The 18,403-nt window shown below is 53.0% G+C and overlaps 1 protein-coding gene across 1 annotated transcript in view; it reads right to left on the reverse strand.

Moving 5' to 3' along the window:
- LGR6 (leucine rich repeat containing G protein-coupled receptor 6) overlaps positions 1–18,403 on the reverse strand; it is a 202,528-nt gene that overhangs the window by 13,904 nt on the left and 170,221 nt on the right. The window contains exons 9-16 of the mRNA XM_007054310.4: positions 17,804–17,875; positions 16,574–16,642; positions 15,727–15,798; positions 12,758–12,823; positions 10,707–10,778; positions 9,243–9,314; positions 7,135–7,260; positions 3,963–4,123 (exon numbers count right to left, since the gene is read on the reverse strand). Of these exons, the coding sequence (XP_007054372.1) occupies positions 3,963–4,123; positions 7,135–7,260; positions 9,243–9,314; positions 10,707–10,778; positions 12,758–12,823; positions 15,727–15,798; positions 16,574–16,642; positions 17,804–17,875 (710 nt within the window). The remainder of the gene's footprint in view (positions 1–3,962; positions 4,124–7,134; positions 7,261–9,242; positions 9,315–10,706; positions 10,779–12,757; positions 12,824–15,726; positions 15,799–16,573; positions 16,643–17,803; positions 17,876–18,403) is intronic.

Consider the following 18,403-nt stretch of genomic DNA (forward strand, 5'->3'; position numbering starts at 1 on the left):
CTGATGTTAACACATGGTTCTACGTCACCTACTCAGGGTTACTACCCAGCTTGCCGTGCTTCCTGGCCCTGCCACACTAACAAGAGCTAAGTTTGTTAGTTTCCACTCATGAAGCTTATCCACAGGCTCCAACAGATCGGAGTGGGGAGGGGATACAGACTGCACTGGTAAATAATGTGGGGTCTATGGACCATTTTCATAGCTGTGTACCCATAATTCAGATCAATATCATAGAGTCATAGAATAACAGGGTTGGAAGGGACCTCAGGAGGTCATCTAGTCCAACCCCCTGCTCAAGCAGGACCAACCCCAGCTAAATCATCCCAGCCAGGGCTTTGTCAAGCCGGGCCTTAAAAACCCCTATGGAAGGAAATTCCACCACCTCCCTAGGGAACCCATTCCATTCCATATCTATTCATTTTGTTTCAAAATTTGCTTCTAGCAAATTTTCCAAAGGAAATGTTTTCCACAGGAAAATACCGAGCCCGTTAAATGGAAACATTTTTTCGGGAATGTGTCGATTTTATCAGCATTTTTATGGGAAATGACCCAAACCTTTCATTTTGAGTTGAATGTTATGACAGGAGTGGGTGGGTGAGATTCTGCAGCCTGCATGGTGCAGGAGGTCGGACTAGATGATCATAATGGTCCTGTCTGACCTTAGTATCTATGAATCTATGATACTATAATTGCTAATATAATATAAAAGTTGAAATGGTTCTACTAATATATAATATGGTCAAAATGATAAAGGCAAGAGTTTGGAATAGTTCATTTTGTGTAAAATGAGGCAATATGGACGTCTGGTCCCTCTTTGGGGCTACATGAAATTTTGAAATCTCAGATTTTCCTGCAGTTGGGAATTGAGCAGCTCTGGTTTTCTGAGCAACGCTGCTCACCTCCTGGCCCAGGGGCGATGGCACCATAGAAACCTATGAAATAAAAATGGATAGAACCACCCTTTCAATGCGGCATCATCACACGGGATCTGCTAACCCTGCTCTGGGCTAGCACAGCACGCCTGGCAAGGCAAGGGTGGACCGTGCATTCTCCTTTGAGTTGCAAAAAAAGGCCCAGCCCAGATTCTGCACTGCGTACAACTGTTGGGGCCACACCTCCAGCACAGCGGGCGCCTAAAGCGAGCTTTAGGCCTCAGCGTACAAGGGCACAGCGCCAGTGGACTCCTGGGCCACCTCCCTCCCTGCTGCTGGTGCAGGAGGCATGGCCAGGGCTCCCTTATGTCTGACTGATCACCTGCTACTGCCGTGGGCAAACTTTTTGGCCCGAGGGCCACATTGGGGTGCGAAACTGTATGGCGGGCCAGGAAGAGAAGACTGTGACCCCCAAACAGCCTGGCCCCCGCCCCCTATTTGCCCCTTCCCACTTGTCGTCCCCAACTCCCCCCTCCTGGGACCCCCGACCCAAACCGCCCCCGCCCAGGATCCCACCCCCTATCCAACCCTCCCTGTACCCTGACTGCCCCAACCTATCCACACCCCTGCCCCCCGACAGGCCCCCCAGGACTCCCATGCCCTAGCCAACCCCCCCGTTCCCCGACCCCTGACCACCGAGAATCTCTGCCCCATCTAACCACCCCCTGCTCCCTGTCCCCTGACTTCCCAACCCCACCACCGCCAGGCGTGCGCCGCTGCTGCCCCCTTACCATGCCGCTCAGAGTGGCAGAAGCTTGCAGCCCTGCTGCCCGCACGGCGGCGTGGCTGTGTGGGAGGGAGAACAGCGGGGGAGGGGCCGGGGGCGAGCCTCCAGGGCCAGGAGATCAGGGGCTGGGCAGGACGGTCCCACCCCTAGTTTGCCCACCTCTGTGCTACTGTATCAGCCATCTGGCAGCTCTGTATGCCAGGAGACCGGCTCAGTGCACAGCAGTCCCAGGGGTAGGGGAGTAGTGTCGCCTTCTAATGCACCGGGCACTTGTTGGCCCAGAAGGAGGATCGAGCCTGATGTGTTTCTCCTTTCAAGGCACACCAGAATTAGTCAATGTGCGTGGGGTCACGTATTTACACAAACACGTAAAAAAACCAGTCATAGAATCATAGAATATCAGGGTTGGAAGGGACCCCAGAAGGTCATCTAGTCCAACCCCCTGCTCGAAGCAGGACCAATTCCCAGTTAAATCAGCAGTCTCCCGGCTGCATTGCAAAATGCTCTTTCTTTGCTCCGTAGGTTTGGATATCAGTAGCTAAACAGGAACTGTGGGTCTCCTCTTTTTATTTGCCTTTATCGGAAGGTTCCCCCCTCCCCCCCGCCTCCCCCAAAGGATCCAGCTCACGCTGCTGAGGGAAGCTGCCAGTGTTTGCTCGGTGTGCAACAAGCATCGATTCCTGCAAATACTGATGCATGTCATCAGGGTGAAACCTACGATGGCAGCTTTTCAGAGTGATAAACGCAAAAGCCATGGGACTGACCCACAGTCCCTCAGTTTTCAGGCAAATTGGGCTGTGCATGTACATTTTAGAGAACTTTGTTAATTAAAGGCAGGTCATCTGGGTGTGTGTGGAGGGGCTTTATCTCAGGAGACCCTTGACTGCATGATCCCAACTTTGCACCCTAAAGGTCTTTTCCAGGTAATCTGCCTATGCATGTACACGCGGGAGTACTTTGAGACAGGTCACTTGGGAGGAGAACGTGTCTTGGGAGCCCGCTGATCAAATGACCCCAAATTTACACCACAGACCGTACCCCAGGCCCTCTAACGGCACACCAAATTTCAAGATGATCTGAATGTGCCAGTCAGTTGTAGAGCACTGTAACCAATGGGCTTGAAACTGGCATGCTCCGGTACTGGATCTGGGTCGCAGCAGCCTGCATACCACTTTATGCAACCAGTCTAATAACTTTGGAAATATTGCAGTCGGTGGCTGGTTTTCGGTGTCGTTCACGAGATGAGATCAGGGGAAGTCTACTGATGTCAATTTATGTGGCTCCTGCATATTTCTACCTCTCATTCCATCTCTGGTCATAAATAAGAACCAGAGCATTTTAGAGGCTGGTCATTTTTGGGGTGGGGGGAGGGGGAGAAGGATATATCTGCTTATCCACTGCACCAAATGACCCCAAATTTTATCAGCAACTCTATTCCTGGCTCTCATGGGCAGAGCAATTTTCAAGGCATGTGCATTTTACAGCACTCTGAAAAACTGGCTCTGAAACAGAAAGCTTCGTTCAACCTTAACTATGTTATCGCTCCTGCATAATCTAGCCCCAGCCTTTATCTCCTCTGAGTCCACAGGCTGACAGTGTTTGCGGATGGAGCAGTGTTTCCTTTTATTCGTGCCTGACTGTGGGGCACTTTTGCCTGGTGTTTCGATTGCCAGGCACAAAAGAGTCGGTTTTCATTGTACCCTCGGCGATTTCCAATCCTTGGTCCAGCTCTGCGCTTTCTCATCCTTCTTTATTCTCTTTCAAGCAGTATTCACCCTGAGCATCGTCCTTATCTGGTGTGTTACACTAGAGACAGAGACGCTGTAGGATCAGCATTCTGCCAGGGAGTTACGCTGTCACAGGAATACCAGATGGCCCAGTCACTAACTCAGGTCAGCTTGTTTGAGGGGAGAAATAGTCCTGAAGCTAAAAGAATCATGGGAGGGGACTGTTCTCTCCTAAATGTGAGGCCACCCTGGGGCCTGCCCCCCAGCTGCTGTCAAGATACAAGCCATTCTGTCCAATCCAGGATATTTTGGAGATTCCAGCCTAGCTCCACTGGGCCCTTAGTAACACTGATTGCAGCCCAAGGTGTCAGCATTCACAGGAAATGATACACCCCCTGACCAGCCGGACATGGAAACCTGTGGGCCTGCTTCTATTTTACACTGATCTAATGCCATTCACTGCCTTCGCTGGGGTTCTTCCTGATGTACCCCAGTGTAAGAGAATGCAGAATCAGGCCCAAATGTACAGCCAAACCTGGCCCATGAATTGATCACAGCTCAGCCTAATTTACTTACAGTGGTTATCAGCATGACCCGGAAACAACCCCATGCTCCTCTTGTAGGCATCCTCATCTTCCGGGCTCATGTCTTCTGTCTCCCACTGGCTGGATACCTTGAAGAAGTTGCTACAGACTCCATAGGCGCAGCACTGGTAGGCATAGGGCACTTCTAGGATTCTAGGGAGGGGAAAAGCAGGTCTCTTAGCTACTTCATGCGGACTGTGTTGGATTTGCAAGCTATCGCTTGAAGAGAGGGGAGAGTTTCCTGCTTCTGCTTGCAGGCAATGGGGCTCTATAGCAAAGCCTGCAATGTGGATCAGTCTAGAAAGAGGCAGCTTAAAAGCCAGGTTGGGAGAGTTGTGCCTCGCTGTCTTAGGGAGCAGCCTGTTTTGGTTCTCTCTGCTTTTTGGATTCTTGTGTGTTATCGTTCTGAAGTCCAAGAAACAAAGTCATGTTACGTTGCAACCTTCCAGTGAGGTTTCTCTGTGTGTGTGTGCTGGGAATGTAACACTTCACTGCTCGTGAAACCAAGGGTCTGATTTCCCATTGCCCTACGCTGGGTGCAAAATGCCACTAAACCAGGTTGGGGGGCGCTCTGCATCCTCTGCCCTGCTGTAAGTGACTCAGCCAGCACAGGGCAGGAGTAGGTACGTGTCCGGTTCCTGACCCGGTTATTACACATGTCCAGGATCCAAAGTAGAAGTTAAAAGCAAGTATTTAACCTCACGGCAAGCTGAGGAGCATTGTGACAACATGGCTAAGTGTCATGCGCGCACTTCCCATCTGCACCTTGCTTTACAAGTAATAGCTCATGACACCCCTTGTGAGACAGATGGATGAGCATGTGCCTACGCGTATGTGTCTTGGGGGATGTATTTTTACCCTTTGTGCCAACTGTTTTGAAGGTGCACAAACTACAGAGCAGCCCTCGGGCAGTCTGCTACGAGAGCACCTCACACTGTGGCTTAGTTGTGCCTCTCACCTGAGTGACCTTCCAGCAGGTGGAGTAGCTCGTTCTTCTGAAAATGCCACTTAGGATCCCAGTCCTCAGGCCAGGCCTCCACCTTTTACTGCTCTCAGCCCACAGCGTGCCTCCCAATGCCAGCTTTGGAAAATAGCTAGATGCTCAGCTCCCATAACAGCCCCTAGATGATGCCCCAGTGTTACTGCACCTGCCAAGGCTCTTGAGAACATTGCGTGTGCACCTCACCAGGGTAGCTCTCCAGCATGGTGATGGACTCACAAAAAACTCTGAGTGTGAGTGGGGACTCGGGCACAGGGGTTAGATTAGAATCAGAAGTCGGGGATACCCCCACTAGCTCTGCCAGCCCGATGGCTCTGGGCCATGCTCTGCCAGCCCACTCAAGGAAGCCTGGCTATGTTTCTTGAATTCAGCAAGATACCTGAATGCAGCTGGCTGCTAATCAGAAGCAGGGCCAATAATTACATCCTATATTACAAGGTCAATTAAACCGCAGCTGAATATCATCAGGGTTAAATATCAGGGCTATCAGGCTGAAACAGCACTTTCACCACTGACAGCAAATGCCTGCCTCATTTCTGGAAGCCAGTAAAGCCTGGCAATCCAATTGAGGCAGCCTTCAGTTTTTCAGGCAGTTAAGGTCTTTTGACAGGATTAGTAAATCTGGGGAAACTCTATAGTCTAAAAGTATGGTTTTGTTTTAAGTTACCAAACATTTCTGGCCGAACCCTGGGAGGTGATGGGAACTCTGTATACAGATCTGCTTCCTGTTGTAAACTCCAGATTAAATCCTATTACCAAAAGGTGGTAAGAAAGTGAAGATCCTTAGGAGGTGGCTAAGAACTGTTTCCAGATGCCCCCATCAGAAAGGGCAGCAATTAGGACTGAAACTGTCTCTCTAGCACCAGCAAGCTGATGTTTTGGAAAGACCAGTGGGTGCACAGGCTGAGTCTGAGTCCAAGGCCCACCCTCCCCATGTCAGTTACACTGATGTAAATCCAAACCAGCTAAATGGACATCACTAGGGTTAGTCTGGATTCACACCACTGCAAGGGAGAGCTGAATTTGGCCTGATATCACTGCATTGTATTCGCCTGCATGTCAGGGCTTATCCCCACCAATCCCTCAGCTGCTAACACCAACATTGTTAAAAAGGGCCTCTGATGCTGGCAGCCTCCATTTTTGGAAGCCCAACTTGAGACACTCTGGGCCTGATTTGCACAGGTGCCGAGACCCCACGGTTCCAGCTGGAGTCAGTGGGAACCTTGGGGCATACACCACCTCTGAAAACCACCCCACAATGAGGACTCCCCAAATCAGAGGCCACTTTTGAAAAATGCTGGCCTTCACCTCCGAGTCAGGGTATGAACGTGGCTCATGCACTAGCTGCAAAAAGAACAGGAGGACTTGTGGCACCTTAGAGACTAACAAATTTATTTGAGCATAAGCTTTCATGAGCTACAGCTCACTTCATCGGCTCACGAAAGCTTATGCTCAAATAAATTTGTTAGTCTCTAAGGTGCCACAAGTCCTCCTGTTCTTTTTGCGAATATAGACTAACACGGCTGCTACTCTGAAACCTGCAATAGCCACAGCTCACTGCGCACCAGACAAGGGGACGGCGCTAAGAACTCACTGCTAACACAGGTGCTGAGGCTCGCCACAAAGCCGGCATTCCCAGTGCAGAGGTGGCCTCAGTGCCATAGATTCATAGATATTAAGGTCAGAAGGGACCATTATGATCATCTATGCAGCATTGTCTTGTTTAGCGGCTTAATGTGACTCCCTTCGGGCAGCTCATTAATCCATAGCAGACAAGACACGGCCACACAAACAGCGTTTACTGAAGGAAAGCTGGATGTCATTAGCTAGGACTGGCTTCTGAGAATGTTTTCCGTTCAGAGATGCCCCAGGCTCATGCTCCTTGCTTCACGAGCTCCGCTTGTGTGTGTGTGTTTGGCGGATGTGAGCAATGGGACGTTAAGCGGAACATCAGTTTCCCACGGAAGGCTCGGAAGGATGGATGTGGAGTGTTAGCAAGAAATCGGGCTTTCTCGACCTGCCGGCCGGGAGGAATGGCAGGAAAATGTCCAGTAAACAAGGAGAGCAGGCGTCTGATTGAAATAAACAAATAAAGGCCCATTGGCGAGACCCACTTGGAGCTCGGAGGATAAAGGTGAACCGGGCACCCAGAGCAAAACCATACCTCATCTTAGGGAAGCTTTCTTTGCTGAAGGGCTCAGACAGCGCCGGGTTGCCTTGGAGCTTCAGATGGGTCAGTCCACCCAAACCATCCAGCGGCAGGGTGACCAGCTGGTTGTTGGTCAAATCTCTGTTGTAGTGAAAGGAAGGAGGAGCAGCAGGATTAGGGTTTTGCTGATCAGAGGTGTGTTAACCGAGAGAGGCTAGACAGCTCGGCAGATGACCCATGGTCATCTTGACCTGGTGGATGTCCAAAATATGATACAGAAATGGAGAGGGCAGGAAGTGTTGCTGGGCGCTGACTGGGGGCCAGTCCCAATTTGGGGATGAATGAAAAGATACAGCAATCATTAGGGGAGTGCCATCTCCAGGGGTGCTGGAATGGGGGGGCCGAGGGGCCATGGCTCTCCCACTTGTTGAAAGTGGACAGGCCTGGGCCGTCCCCTTTTCGCCATGGGCCCTGCCCCTGCCCCTCCTCTTCCCCCTGAGGCCTTGCCCCCCGGCCAGGCCAGAAGCTGGAGCCAGGTTGGGGTAAGAGCTGTGTGGGCAGCTGTGGCAAGCTGTGGACCCTCCACCTGCCCTGGTTGGGAGAGTTGGGGGTGGGGACGTGGGCCAGGGGCTGCTCCCAGGCCCCCCATCCCAGGCAAGTGGAGGGGCCCGGGCTTCTCGGTTCAGCTCCAGCTTCTGGCTTGGCCAGGGGGCGGGGCCACAGAGTGGGCGGGGCCTTGTTGCCTCCCGCTATTACGAAGACTCCGTCGCTGCTGGCCATCGCTGTAAACTCGACTTCGGTTTTCTGCCTTGCTCTCGTAATCACGGGATGAGACTGTCCTGATCTGCTCCCTCACTCCCACCATCCGTCATGCCCCAATTTCTTGAGGTCTTTTAAAATCAGCCGATTTTCTGGGCTTAGGTCTTGGAAGGCCAATTAGCGGGGCAAAACACTGTCTCTGCAATTTTCCACATGACATCAAAAGTAGGGTCTTATCCCTGATTGCAATCACGTACGCAGCTTGCTGACGCCTGCCCATTCATTAGCTTTGGCGATAGGGTGAAATCCTTTGTTCATCCCTTATCACCTACAGCATAGACAGCCGCAGCCCAAGCGTACTCATCCCACCCTGCTAACGTGCCTCAGTCCTGACCTAGGGTAAGACTTTGCCTCAGCTCTCTAGTGCAGGGGTCAGAGCGTGTCCCAGTCAAACTCAGCCCTTGGCCCCCAGCAATTCTGGGGACTGGATACCTGTCCGTTAGCAACAGAGACCAATGGATCCTGGCACGTAAACTACTGAATGGTCACCAGACGATGATGACTCTGAGTCGATACCCATCCCCTGCTACGTTTAAACTGGCGAGCCATGGCTAGCTTCACGGCAGGATCATGGCAGGGAAGAAGGCCGGCTATGAAGAGGAAGGCCCCAGATCCTCAAAGGTATTTAGGATCCTAACTCCCAACGAAAGCAACCCTTGAGGAGCGGGGCCTAAGACCCGTGTTGATATAGCATCCACTCTGATCATTAGCAAAAGGCATCTAGGGAAAATATGGACCCCATGGGAGGTAAATGGGCAGGGACCTTGAGGGTTTATACCTATCTCTGCAGCATGGGGTGCGGGTCACTTGCTATGATCATCTGAGTGTCTCACCAAATCCAATCCCTGCCACTGTAGGCCTTGGGCACTGGTGCACCTGGGTCCCCCCTGTTCTCTGCCCGTGGCATGTAACAGTTTAGTCCCCTGGGGGCAGTCATGCCTTGTTTTAACTCTGCTTGTGGAGCTTGGGGTGGAGGCGGCTGGGTGGTGTTTAAGGGCCTGTGATTCACAGGAGGTCAGACTGGATGATCTGTGTGTCCCTTCCAGCCTTAAACTCTGTGACTCTTTCTGTAGCGTCAAGATTTCACTTGAGGGGCACTCTCAGTTTGCATTAGCGTCACAGCCATCATGCAGGGCCCACCCAGCCATCCTGTCTGCCAGTCTGTCTGTGTAGGCATTTATACCACACTCATCACTGGTGTGTGTGAGCATCTGTGCCCGGCCCCACTTTCTGCGAGGGAACCTGAGGTCCCCACAACTGCACTTTCCTTGTCCCACTGCAGGAGTAATCTCGAAGCAACTTACAGCTTGGTGAGCGAGCGGAGGGTCGCAAAGGCCTCCGGATGAATCGACTGGATGAAATTCCAACTCAGGTCTCTGCAAAGCAAGTACCCGGCGGTGAGGGTGGCTGAGGAGAATGGTGGGGTGCCTGTGAATGGGGAAGCTATCGAGATTGGTAGGCCAAGATGTGAAACGCAGCCATTACCCATCCAAATCTCAATGTCCAAGCTCCCCGGGTTCTCACCACGCTCTGGGGAGACCTCTCTCTTACTGAGGAAGGCCAAATTCTCATCAGCCCTGAACGGATCCCCAGTAAAACCTCCTGAGTCCCCTCCACTGGCGTGTGTGTTCTCCTTTTCCTCTCCCATGTCCCTTCTTCCCTCCCCCGATCCTCCCCCAGGCTGCTGGGATTCTGGGCGTTACCACTGACTGTCCCGGACTCTCTCTTAGCGGGGAAGCCATCCGAAATCAAGCTAGGCTAGATCCGTACCCCCTGGAGTTTTGGAATCCAGCTCTGTTAGCGCAAAGGCTGCACAGCCCCTGTCAGGGCACAAGTTGGCTGGCCCCTGAGGAAAGATTCCCCTTGGGTTTCTTTCTGCAAGTTTGGGGACTTTTGCATTGAAATACTAAACTCCGAGGTACTGAGAGTTCATGGCTTCCCCATAGTGCCAAAGCAGCAGGCTACTGGCCCAGATACCCTCTGCTCCCGGGACAGTGACACTGCAGGGAGGCTCCCAGGAATGGGCAAGCAGGGCCAGAATCTGTAGGGATTGGGTGTGCAAGTGTGTGTGAAGTGCTGGTGTGTACACATTAGCATGCATGGTGCGAATGGATGTGGTTAGTGGGCAGTTGTGTGTCCATGTGAGTTTGTGTGTGTGTAGTTAGTACACGCGGGACATAGGGAGCGAATGTGTGTGGTGTACAGCATCTGTGTGCAGTTGGTAGGTGTAGTCAGTAGCGCATAAATGTGCGTGGTTAGGATGTGTGAGGTGTAGCGTCTGTGTGTTTGTGTAGTTAGTACAGGTGTTGCATAGTGTGCGTATGTTTGTGTGTGGTCAGCATGCGAGGTGTGTACGTGTTTCTGTGGGGTTAATGTGTGTGGTTAGTGTACGTGATGTGTGTACGGAGGGGGTCTGTGTATTTGTGGTGCACACATACATATATTAGAGTGTGTGTTTTCTGCACCGTGCTGCATTCACTTCCACGCACTGTCATTATTGGCATGATCCGCACCCAGCCACTGCCAGACTCAGCGCAGTCCATGAGTTCTCTGCCTGGAGCTGGGCTCACCCATGTGCCCCTATAGCCCCGTGGTCCATTGCTTCCCCTGGGCAGGTGTTTGGGACCCACAAACCTAGCAGTGCAAGCAAAGCTTTCAGGTCTGGGACTGCCTGAGCACCTTGCACAAACCTGGCAGTGAGCCCACGGTTCCCCTCCCCCCACAACAAAGAGCCCCGCGGTTCCCAGTGCCGGCGGAGCCGGACTCACATGGAGCGGAGGGCCACGAGCTGCCCGAAGGTGTCTGCTCTGATTTCATGGATCCTGTTGTGCTGGAGGCCTCTGAAAAGACAGAGAGGCTGGCATGAGAGAGAGGATCTCTCCGGGCCCCCGGCAGCCGAAGAAAGCTTGTCAACCCTGCTCTTATTTCAAGGGGTGAGTGGGTCAGGACACAAAGCAACCCAAACCCAGCCCTCTCCCAAGTGCCACGCTGGGTGTCAGACAGCGCTCCCTTTCACGCACCCCGCCTCCACCGCACACCAAAAAAACCCGTCTGTCTGGACTTGCCAAAGGCTCTCGCGTTCTCAGCCTTTCCAAGCTGCTGCTCCCATTCCATGCGCCATCCCACCATGGAGCTTGGGTGCTCCACAGCCATGCAAAGCTTGGAGGTGGTGAGTCAGGACGCGCGCCCCGAATGGCTCTTTGCTATAGGGCTGGACAGTGACTGACCCTAGCGTGAGAGAGTGAGTGTGTGTTCACACACACGTGCAAGGAGCAGATGCAATCCAGCCCTTCGCAAAGAGCCATTCAGAGGCGCGCGCGTTGACCCACCATCTCCAAATTCCATGCTTTGCACCCTCTTTAAGTCTCAGCCATGTGCCACGTGCAATCCCTGTCCCTGCACTTTCCTGAATGCAGAGGGCACGCCTCTCTGGCAACCCAGGACACAAGCCACCCAAGGGGGTGGGAAGGAATCAGGGCCAGGGCTGGAGCCACACCGGACCGGCTTATGAAACCACACACTCCCATGCACTCCGTGAGGTGCGATCCTTCACAGAGCGCTTCTCTGCACTGCCCACAATACCAGCTAGTATTCGCAGCCCAGGCTGTCTCTAAGTCACACATTCAGAAAGGCCAGAGGAGCCATTCTGAGCATTTGCTCTGACCTGCTGCCTAATGCATATCAGAGAACCTCACCCAGGGATCCCTGCATCCAGCCCATAACTTGTGGTCGAGCTGGAGCAGTTTCTAGGTAGAGACACCCCATCTTGCTGTAAAGGCTCCAGCTGATGAAGACTGCACCACGCCCCCTAAGGGGAATCTGGGCTTCTCAAGCAATGCCACCTGTCCTGCTGTGAGCGGTGAGTGGGCATCCTACGCTCCCTTCCTCTTGCCTACTGAAACACATTCAAGCATCTCATCGTCAGCTGTAATGCTTTGTAGGACTCACCCTCAGCCCTCATGTCTGCCTGCTCCCCTGCCAGGTCTCTGTGCTGTTCCCGAGCATCTCTTGGTTTGGGCTGTCTGCAGACTCAGGCAGACCCCATGACATCAATTACACTCAGTTTCTATTTTCAAGGTTTTCTCCCCAACCATAAAGGCTAGACACATATCATTTTAAACAAAAGGTCCAATTGCGGAGCACAGCTCCGTGGCAAGTGGGTGCATTCCACAGCCAGTTCTGCAGCTGTAGAATCGCAGGATACCTGGGCCCAAGGCACATTCAATGGGATATAGGTACCTAACTCGCTTAGGTGCTTTTGAAAATCCAAACCTTAGCTACCATGGTGATAGGGGTCCTATTAATGCCATCAGCTGGAATAGATCAGGGGATGCTCAGATGGGGAATTAAACTTCGTATGAAGGTAAAGCAGAGCTCAATGCAATCAAGCCCTTCTTTCTCCTCTTGGGGCTGGGATCTCTCCAGAGAAAGCTCCTTGTGGGGTAAGTTCTTTGGGGCAGGGAGCAGCTCCTTGTTCTATGTTTGTACAGCCCCTAACACAAAGGGCCTTGGTCCATGGCTGGGGCGACTATTCCACATAATAATACGAATTCTCAGTGCTTCCCGGATGGTGCTGGGCCCTTAGCACAGCCTCTCTCTTGCTTATTTCAGGGGATCTGGGTCCAGTGTTAGTGAACTGAACTTTTCACCCCCAGCATGGATTTGAGTCCTGGCAAAAGCCCGGCTGAGTTTTTATCTCCTTGGAACTGGATCTCCCACGCCTTGCTCAGTCCCTCCTCAGAGCCAGGATCACCTCACTGTCACCAAGAGGGCCCCTGTCCCCGAACCAAGCTTTGAATGAAGGAATCTCTTGACTCACATTTCTTCCAGCTGCTGGCACCTGTGGAAACTGGGCAGCTCCTCGATTTGATTGTGCGAGAGTTCGCTGTGGGAAAGGAATGCCAGAGACATGGCAGGAGATTAAGAGCAAAGAAGCCATCCTGAGAGCATTCTTGGAAAGTAGATATTGCGAAGGAGGGGAGCGGACTGACCTCGGGCCGTGCAGCTGGGGAAAGCAGGAAACCCCAGCACAGAGGCATGTCCGCTCAGCGCACACCTGACACTTGGCACTGATTTCCTCGTTCATTTCCTTGCATTATGCACAGATTGCTCAATGGCTCACCTGCTAACCCAGCCCCAGCACAACTCCATCAATCCCAGCCACACGCGAGCCACTTCTACCGCTGGGGATTGGCTTTTCTTGAGGGGAAGGGCTGCGCAGCTCTCCCCACCCAGCCCCCGCCACAGGGACTTGTGCATGTCAAGGCTCCCCTCCTGCCCCTGTGGATGGATGAGCACTGCAGATGCACTTTCAGAGGCCAGGAGACATGTTAGCTCACAGGGTAGTCGGGCTGGTGGTGGTGCCTGTTCTCCTCCCTGGCACTGCACGTGCACCGAGCTGCACCACCGGCCTGATCCTGGTTTTTAGCCCTTCTCTTGGAAGACGCCATGTTCAGTGGTTCATTACAGCCAGTGCAGGATGTTCCTGCCTGTCAGCTGCAGCTCCCCCATCCCAGGATGTCATTCAAAACATGATCCCCCCCCAAGTCCTTGCTGTGCCATCTGTGCCCCATACTGCACCAGTGAGCAAGTGTTTGTCCACAACTTTGGGGGGAGGGATAGCTCAGTGGTTTGAGGATGGGCCTGCTAAACCCAGAGTTGTGAGTTCAATCCCTGAGGGGGCCATTTAGGGATCTGCAGCAAAAATTGGGGATTGGTCCTGCTTTGAGCAGGGGGTTGGACTAGATACCTCCTGAGGTCCCTTCCAACCCTGATATTCTATAAACCTCCCACCCCCCCGCACAACTGTTAGTCCTTATACTTTGTATTTCTATGGCACCATCCAGCCCAGAATCTGAAAGCACTTTACAAACATTAACTATGCCTCCTGTGAGCTACTGTCCCCACTGTATAGGTGGGGAAACTGAGGCATAGAGTGATGAAGTGACTAGCCCAGGGATGTACAGTCAGTGACAGAGCCAGGCACAAAGTCCCTGAGTCCTGACTCCTAGCAGGTTCAATTCTTACTTCAGCCACAGGCTTCCAGTGTGACCTTGGGGCAGTCCTAGAATCATAGAATCGTAGAATATCAGGGTTGGAAGGGACCTCAGGAGGTCATCTAGTCCCACCCCCTGCTCAAAGCAGGACCAACCCCAACTAAATCATCCCAGCCAGGGCTTTGTCAAGCCTGACCTTAAAAACCTCTAAGGAAGGAGATTCCACCACCTCCCTAGGGAACCCATTCCAGTGCTTCACCACCCTCCAACTGAAAAAATTTTCCTAAAGAGTCACTTAGATGGGGCCTCAGTTCCCGATCTGTACAAGGGGGCTAATACCGCTGTCCTGCGTCACAGGGATGTGTGACGATAAATACATTAAAGATTGTGAGGTGCTCAGATACCACGGCGATGGGGGCCAGAGAAGTACCTTAGAGAGAGATCTAGTCTCCTGCTTTAACCACTAGACCACGCTACCACACCACACAGACATTGACCCTTGCTTTTGCCTGACCTGCGATCACTATAAAAAAGGTATATTTTTAACAGCCATTCTGCCTCCCATCAATAATGAATTGAATTAACGGCCTGAGGCCGAGAAAAGGCACAAGGGAAAATATGAGAGAAAGAGGCAAAACCATCCAGTTCACAGAGGAGAGGAAAGCATGACTGGTAAAGCCGGTCAAAAAAATTCCATCCAAACAGTTTTTCAACTGAAAGTGCGTTTTATTTTGACTAAATAAAAATTTTCACAAAAAGTCTCTGCTTTCCATGGAAAATTTGGAACCCTTTTTTTAAAAAAAAAAAATCCCCAAATACCCGAAGACTGAAACAATTTGGCCAAAACCTAATTTTTTTGATTCCGAATTGCTACCCCGGTGCCTCCTGGAAGTTTGAGGTCAATTGCCTGATGCTCCCATTCTCCTCTGTGATCTGTGTTCCCCTGCCAGACTGGGTCTCCCAGAGTTCACCCCAGCCAGGGTCTCCCAGGATACACCACAGCAACTCAACAAGACAGGAAACCAGGGTGCATCATGGAAAATGTAGTCTGGCCAAAGAGACCGGCCCATAGAGGAGAACAGCATCAGCACTACAGTCCCATGTGGCACCTCGGCAGCATTTCCAAATCAAATTTTAATTATTTTTTTTTTGTTAAACTTTTTTCCACTGAATTTGTTCAGTTTTCAATTTTTTTGCCAAAAAGTTGACATTTTCCATGGGGAAAAAAACCCCCCACTTTCCAACCAGCTCTGGTGATGGTCCCACATCGCATCAGGAAAGACTTAGGGACTGAGCCCCCTCTCATGGACACCAGCGTCACACCCTTCCTGGGGTCACTTCCGATTTACACCAGGTCAGCGAGAAGTGACTCAGGCCCAGACACCCTTAATCAGTGGTGCATTGCAGGCACACAGGGGGAGGCCTTGCTCCGCCAGGCGTTGTGGCTTGTGGGGCTCAGAGACCTGGGTTTGTTTGGTGCAATGCCTTGGGCAAAGCGGGTCGGATTCCCCCCAGCCCTGCAGTTGGTGTGTGCCATTGGCACCCGGGCAAAGCAGGGGCAAGACATGGCCATGCTGACTTGGTAGCACTTCGCACCCACTCCACTCCGCCCTGACACTGGGGCGAATAGCACACAAAGCCGCAGAGCAGAGAGAAGTCAATCCCAGCGGGTGTCTTATTAGCTAATGTCCCGGAGCCCAGAGCTGCCTCACTGGGCACTGTGCTGGGATCAGACTAGCAAACCAAAGAATGGGGCAGTGAAATCCGGCGGAGAAGCGCGTGAGTTACTCACAGGACTCGGAGGCTGGGCAGCTGCTGGCACATTCCTCTGGGAAGCAAACGGATCCCTGCCCGGGTCAAGGTCCTGGGGGCGTGAAGGAGACAGAAGGGGCTACTGAGAAGCTGGCATGCAGAGAGCCCAGCTCTCGCAGAGGGAGGACAGAGCAAATGGAAGAGCAAAGCACATGGTGAGAAATTAAAGGTGAGTTGGTAAGAGGGAGGAAGGACCCTGCACTGGGCTGGGGGAAGGGAGGGACGAGTTTAACATGCCCCGTGGCTCACGGATTGCTTGGTTCTACACCTAATCTGCCAATGGGCTTCTCCTTGGAGACTGTGGAAGGGGAATGTGCTGGTCCCACAGACAACCCCAGAGCACCCTCCATCCAGGGATCAGGGCTGTGCACTGCCATTGGGGTTGGTCGTGGGGGAATCTGAGGCCCTGCAGAAACGGTGGGAGGTTCTGCAGTGTCAGCAGGGTCTCTGTCCGTGGAGCTCTCCGATCTGCCGCAGACCCCCCTTCCCCGGGGGAATGACGTGGTAGCGCTGGGACTGAACGGTTGGTGCGGGATATGATTTCTGGAGGACCATGTGAGTAGCTGGCTTTACAAACCAAGTCGGGGGGAGGTAGCGAGCCAGAGACCACAGTGGCAAAGAGACACGTGGAGGGCAAAGGTGGGGGACTCCAGGAGGAGCTATGGGGAGCAGCCGCAGAGAGGAGCCTCCAGGATAGGCAGTGGAGTTTCCCGTGGTGTCTAAGACCCTGCACTGCAAAGCTTGGTAAACGCTCTCTCCTCCAAGCCCATGCCCAAGCCTGGAAGGAACACCACGAGGAACGTGGAAGAGGGCGACTTCCCACTCACAGAATTTCTAGGCTGGTGGTTCCTTTAAGGTCTGGGAATTCTCTGATGTCTGTTGCTCCGTTCAGTGACCTGCAGAGAAGGATGGACAAGCTCAGGGGGGGTCGTATGGAAGATGGGCAGAGCAAACTGGAAGGAGCGAGGGCAGGTGCTGGAGCTTCCAAATCCCCCCTTCTCCCAAAAGCTTTGGCAGCTGACAAGTGGTGGCCCAAGCCTAGCTAGGAAGGTGGGAAGCACTGCCACGCCTGACGATACCTCTCCCAGGAGCGTGCCACGGCTGGCTGGGGTGTGGAGCAGGGCACCGATGCATTGAACCAGAGACTCAGGCGTTTACTCCCCAGGAAACTTGGCAAGGTCCCACCCACCCCCTCCAAACCCTGACATTCTTGGCAAATTGCTTCCAACAACAACAAAATGATGGTAGGGGATCGCCTCCAAGCTCCCCGGTGCCTTTATCCCAGGGAGCTAAAGAACGCTGCGTGGTTCTTGTTAGAAGTTATTTTATTAGCTGGAGCATATAACTATGCACCCAGTGGCTTTATGAGGCTTGTAAAGAGAGCACGTTTGAGGTTACCTCTGCCACGGGCCCATCTGCCGTGCACTAACGGAGGAGGACTGGCTGCAAAACACCCCATGTGCAGGCCTGGCTGGTCAAGAAGATGCACCACACAATGGCAAGTGGCGCCGAGGAGATGCAGGCTAATGCCTGTCAGTGTGTTTCCAGTTGTGACACACTGCTATGGCAATGCATTACTGTGTGTCTGTTCTGTGAGCCGCTGTCCCCGTGAAGCCTCTGCCTGGCAGCATGGTATTGCCAGGGCCGGGCAGTGCTGCATAGTGGTGTGAGACTCGGCACACGGAGAATGCAGCAAGTTAAGGAGCATCTGCGGCTCAAGCGGGGCCGTGGCAGGAAGCACACCGATGTCTGGTGAGTGGGATGGTTCTCCAGAGAGGTGCAGGGGCACCGCAGAGTCCTGGGGGACTAGCACCCAGGCCCTGCCATGCTTGCAGTGAGAAAGGAGGCCCCTCTCAGAACGGTTGCTCTGAGCGACTGTGGACACCTGGGTCATTAACATGGGCCATGCAGAGCTCTGCCAAGATCCCCTGGTGAAGGTACTTCCAGACACGAGGGCTTGGACGGCAAAGGGGGATGGAAGACGCTCAGTCTGCTGGCCCCGGAGGCTTGGATTGCCAGTTGCATTACCTCTCTAAGGACCTGAGGGATGAACTTACAGAGTGTGCAGCTTTGACAAGAACTGGAATGCGGACTGTCCAACAAACTGGATGGGATTGTCATAAAAATGGCTGCAAAGGAGACAAATACCCAGCTTAGGTTACCCTGTGCGGACTGGAGGAGATGCTAGTGTTAGTCCAAAGCAGCGGAAGCAACTAGGAATGAGCTGTGCAAGAGATTCTGGCATCCTCGTGGTGAGCCCACCTGCTCCAGATCATTCCTGCCTATGCTACAGGCTCCAACCCAGGCTGGGCATTGAAGGGAGGCCCCGGGGTAAGCGCTCTGCAGCCCTGGCTTTGCCTGCTGGGCTGCAGGTGCCTCCATGAAGTCCCATCACTGCTCTGAGCCACGACTGGAAAGCGCATGACGCAATAGAGCTGCTCCCCTGTTAAACCAAACTGCTGCACATGCCGCGTAGAACGGGGCTGAGGGTCGTGTTGTTTGGCTCTGATTGTATTTTCCCATCCCTCAGAGCGGAGCAGTGCCCCGTGTCACCCGCTGTCCCCTCCACCGCCAGAAGGTGGGATTCCCCCGTGCGACGTACAGCATCAGCGCGTCAGAGCTTCCACCAATTCTTCGCCAAAAGTGTGGTGGGGAAA

The sequence above is a fragment of the Chelonia mydas genome, chromosome 21, assembly GCF_015237465.2.
Source record: "Chelonia mydas isolate rCheMyd1 chromosome 21, rCheMyd1.pri.v2, whole genome shotgun sequence".
NCBI classification, from domain to species: domain Eukaryota; kingdom Metazoa; phylum Chordata; order Testudines; family Cheloniidae; genus Chelonia; species Chelonia mydas.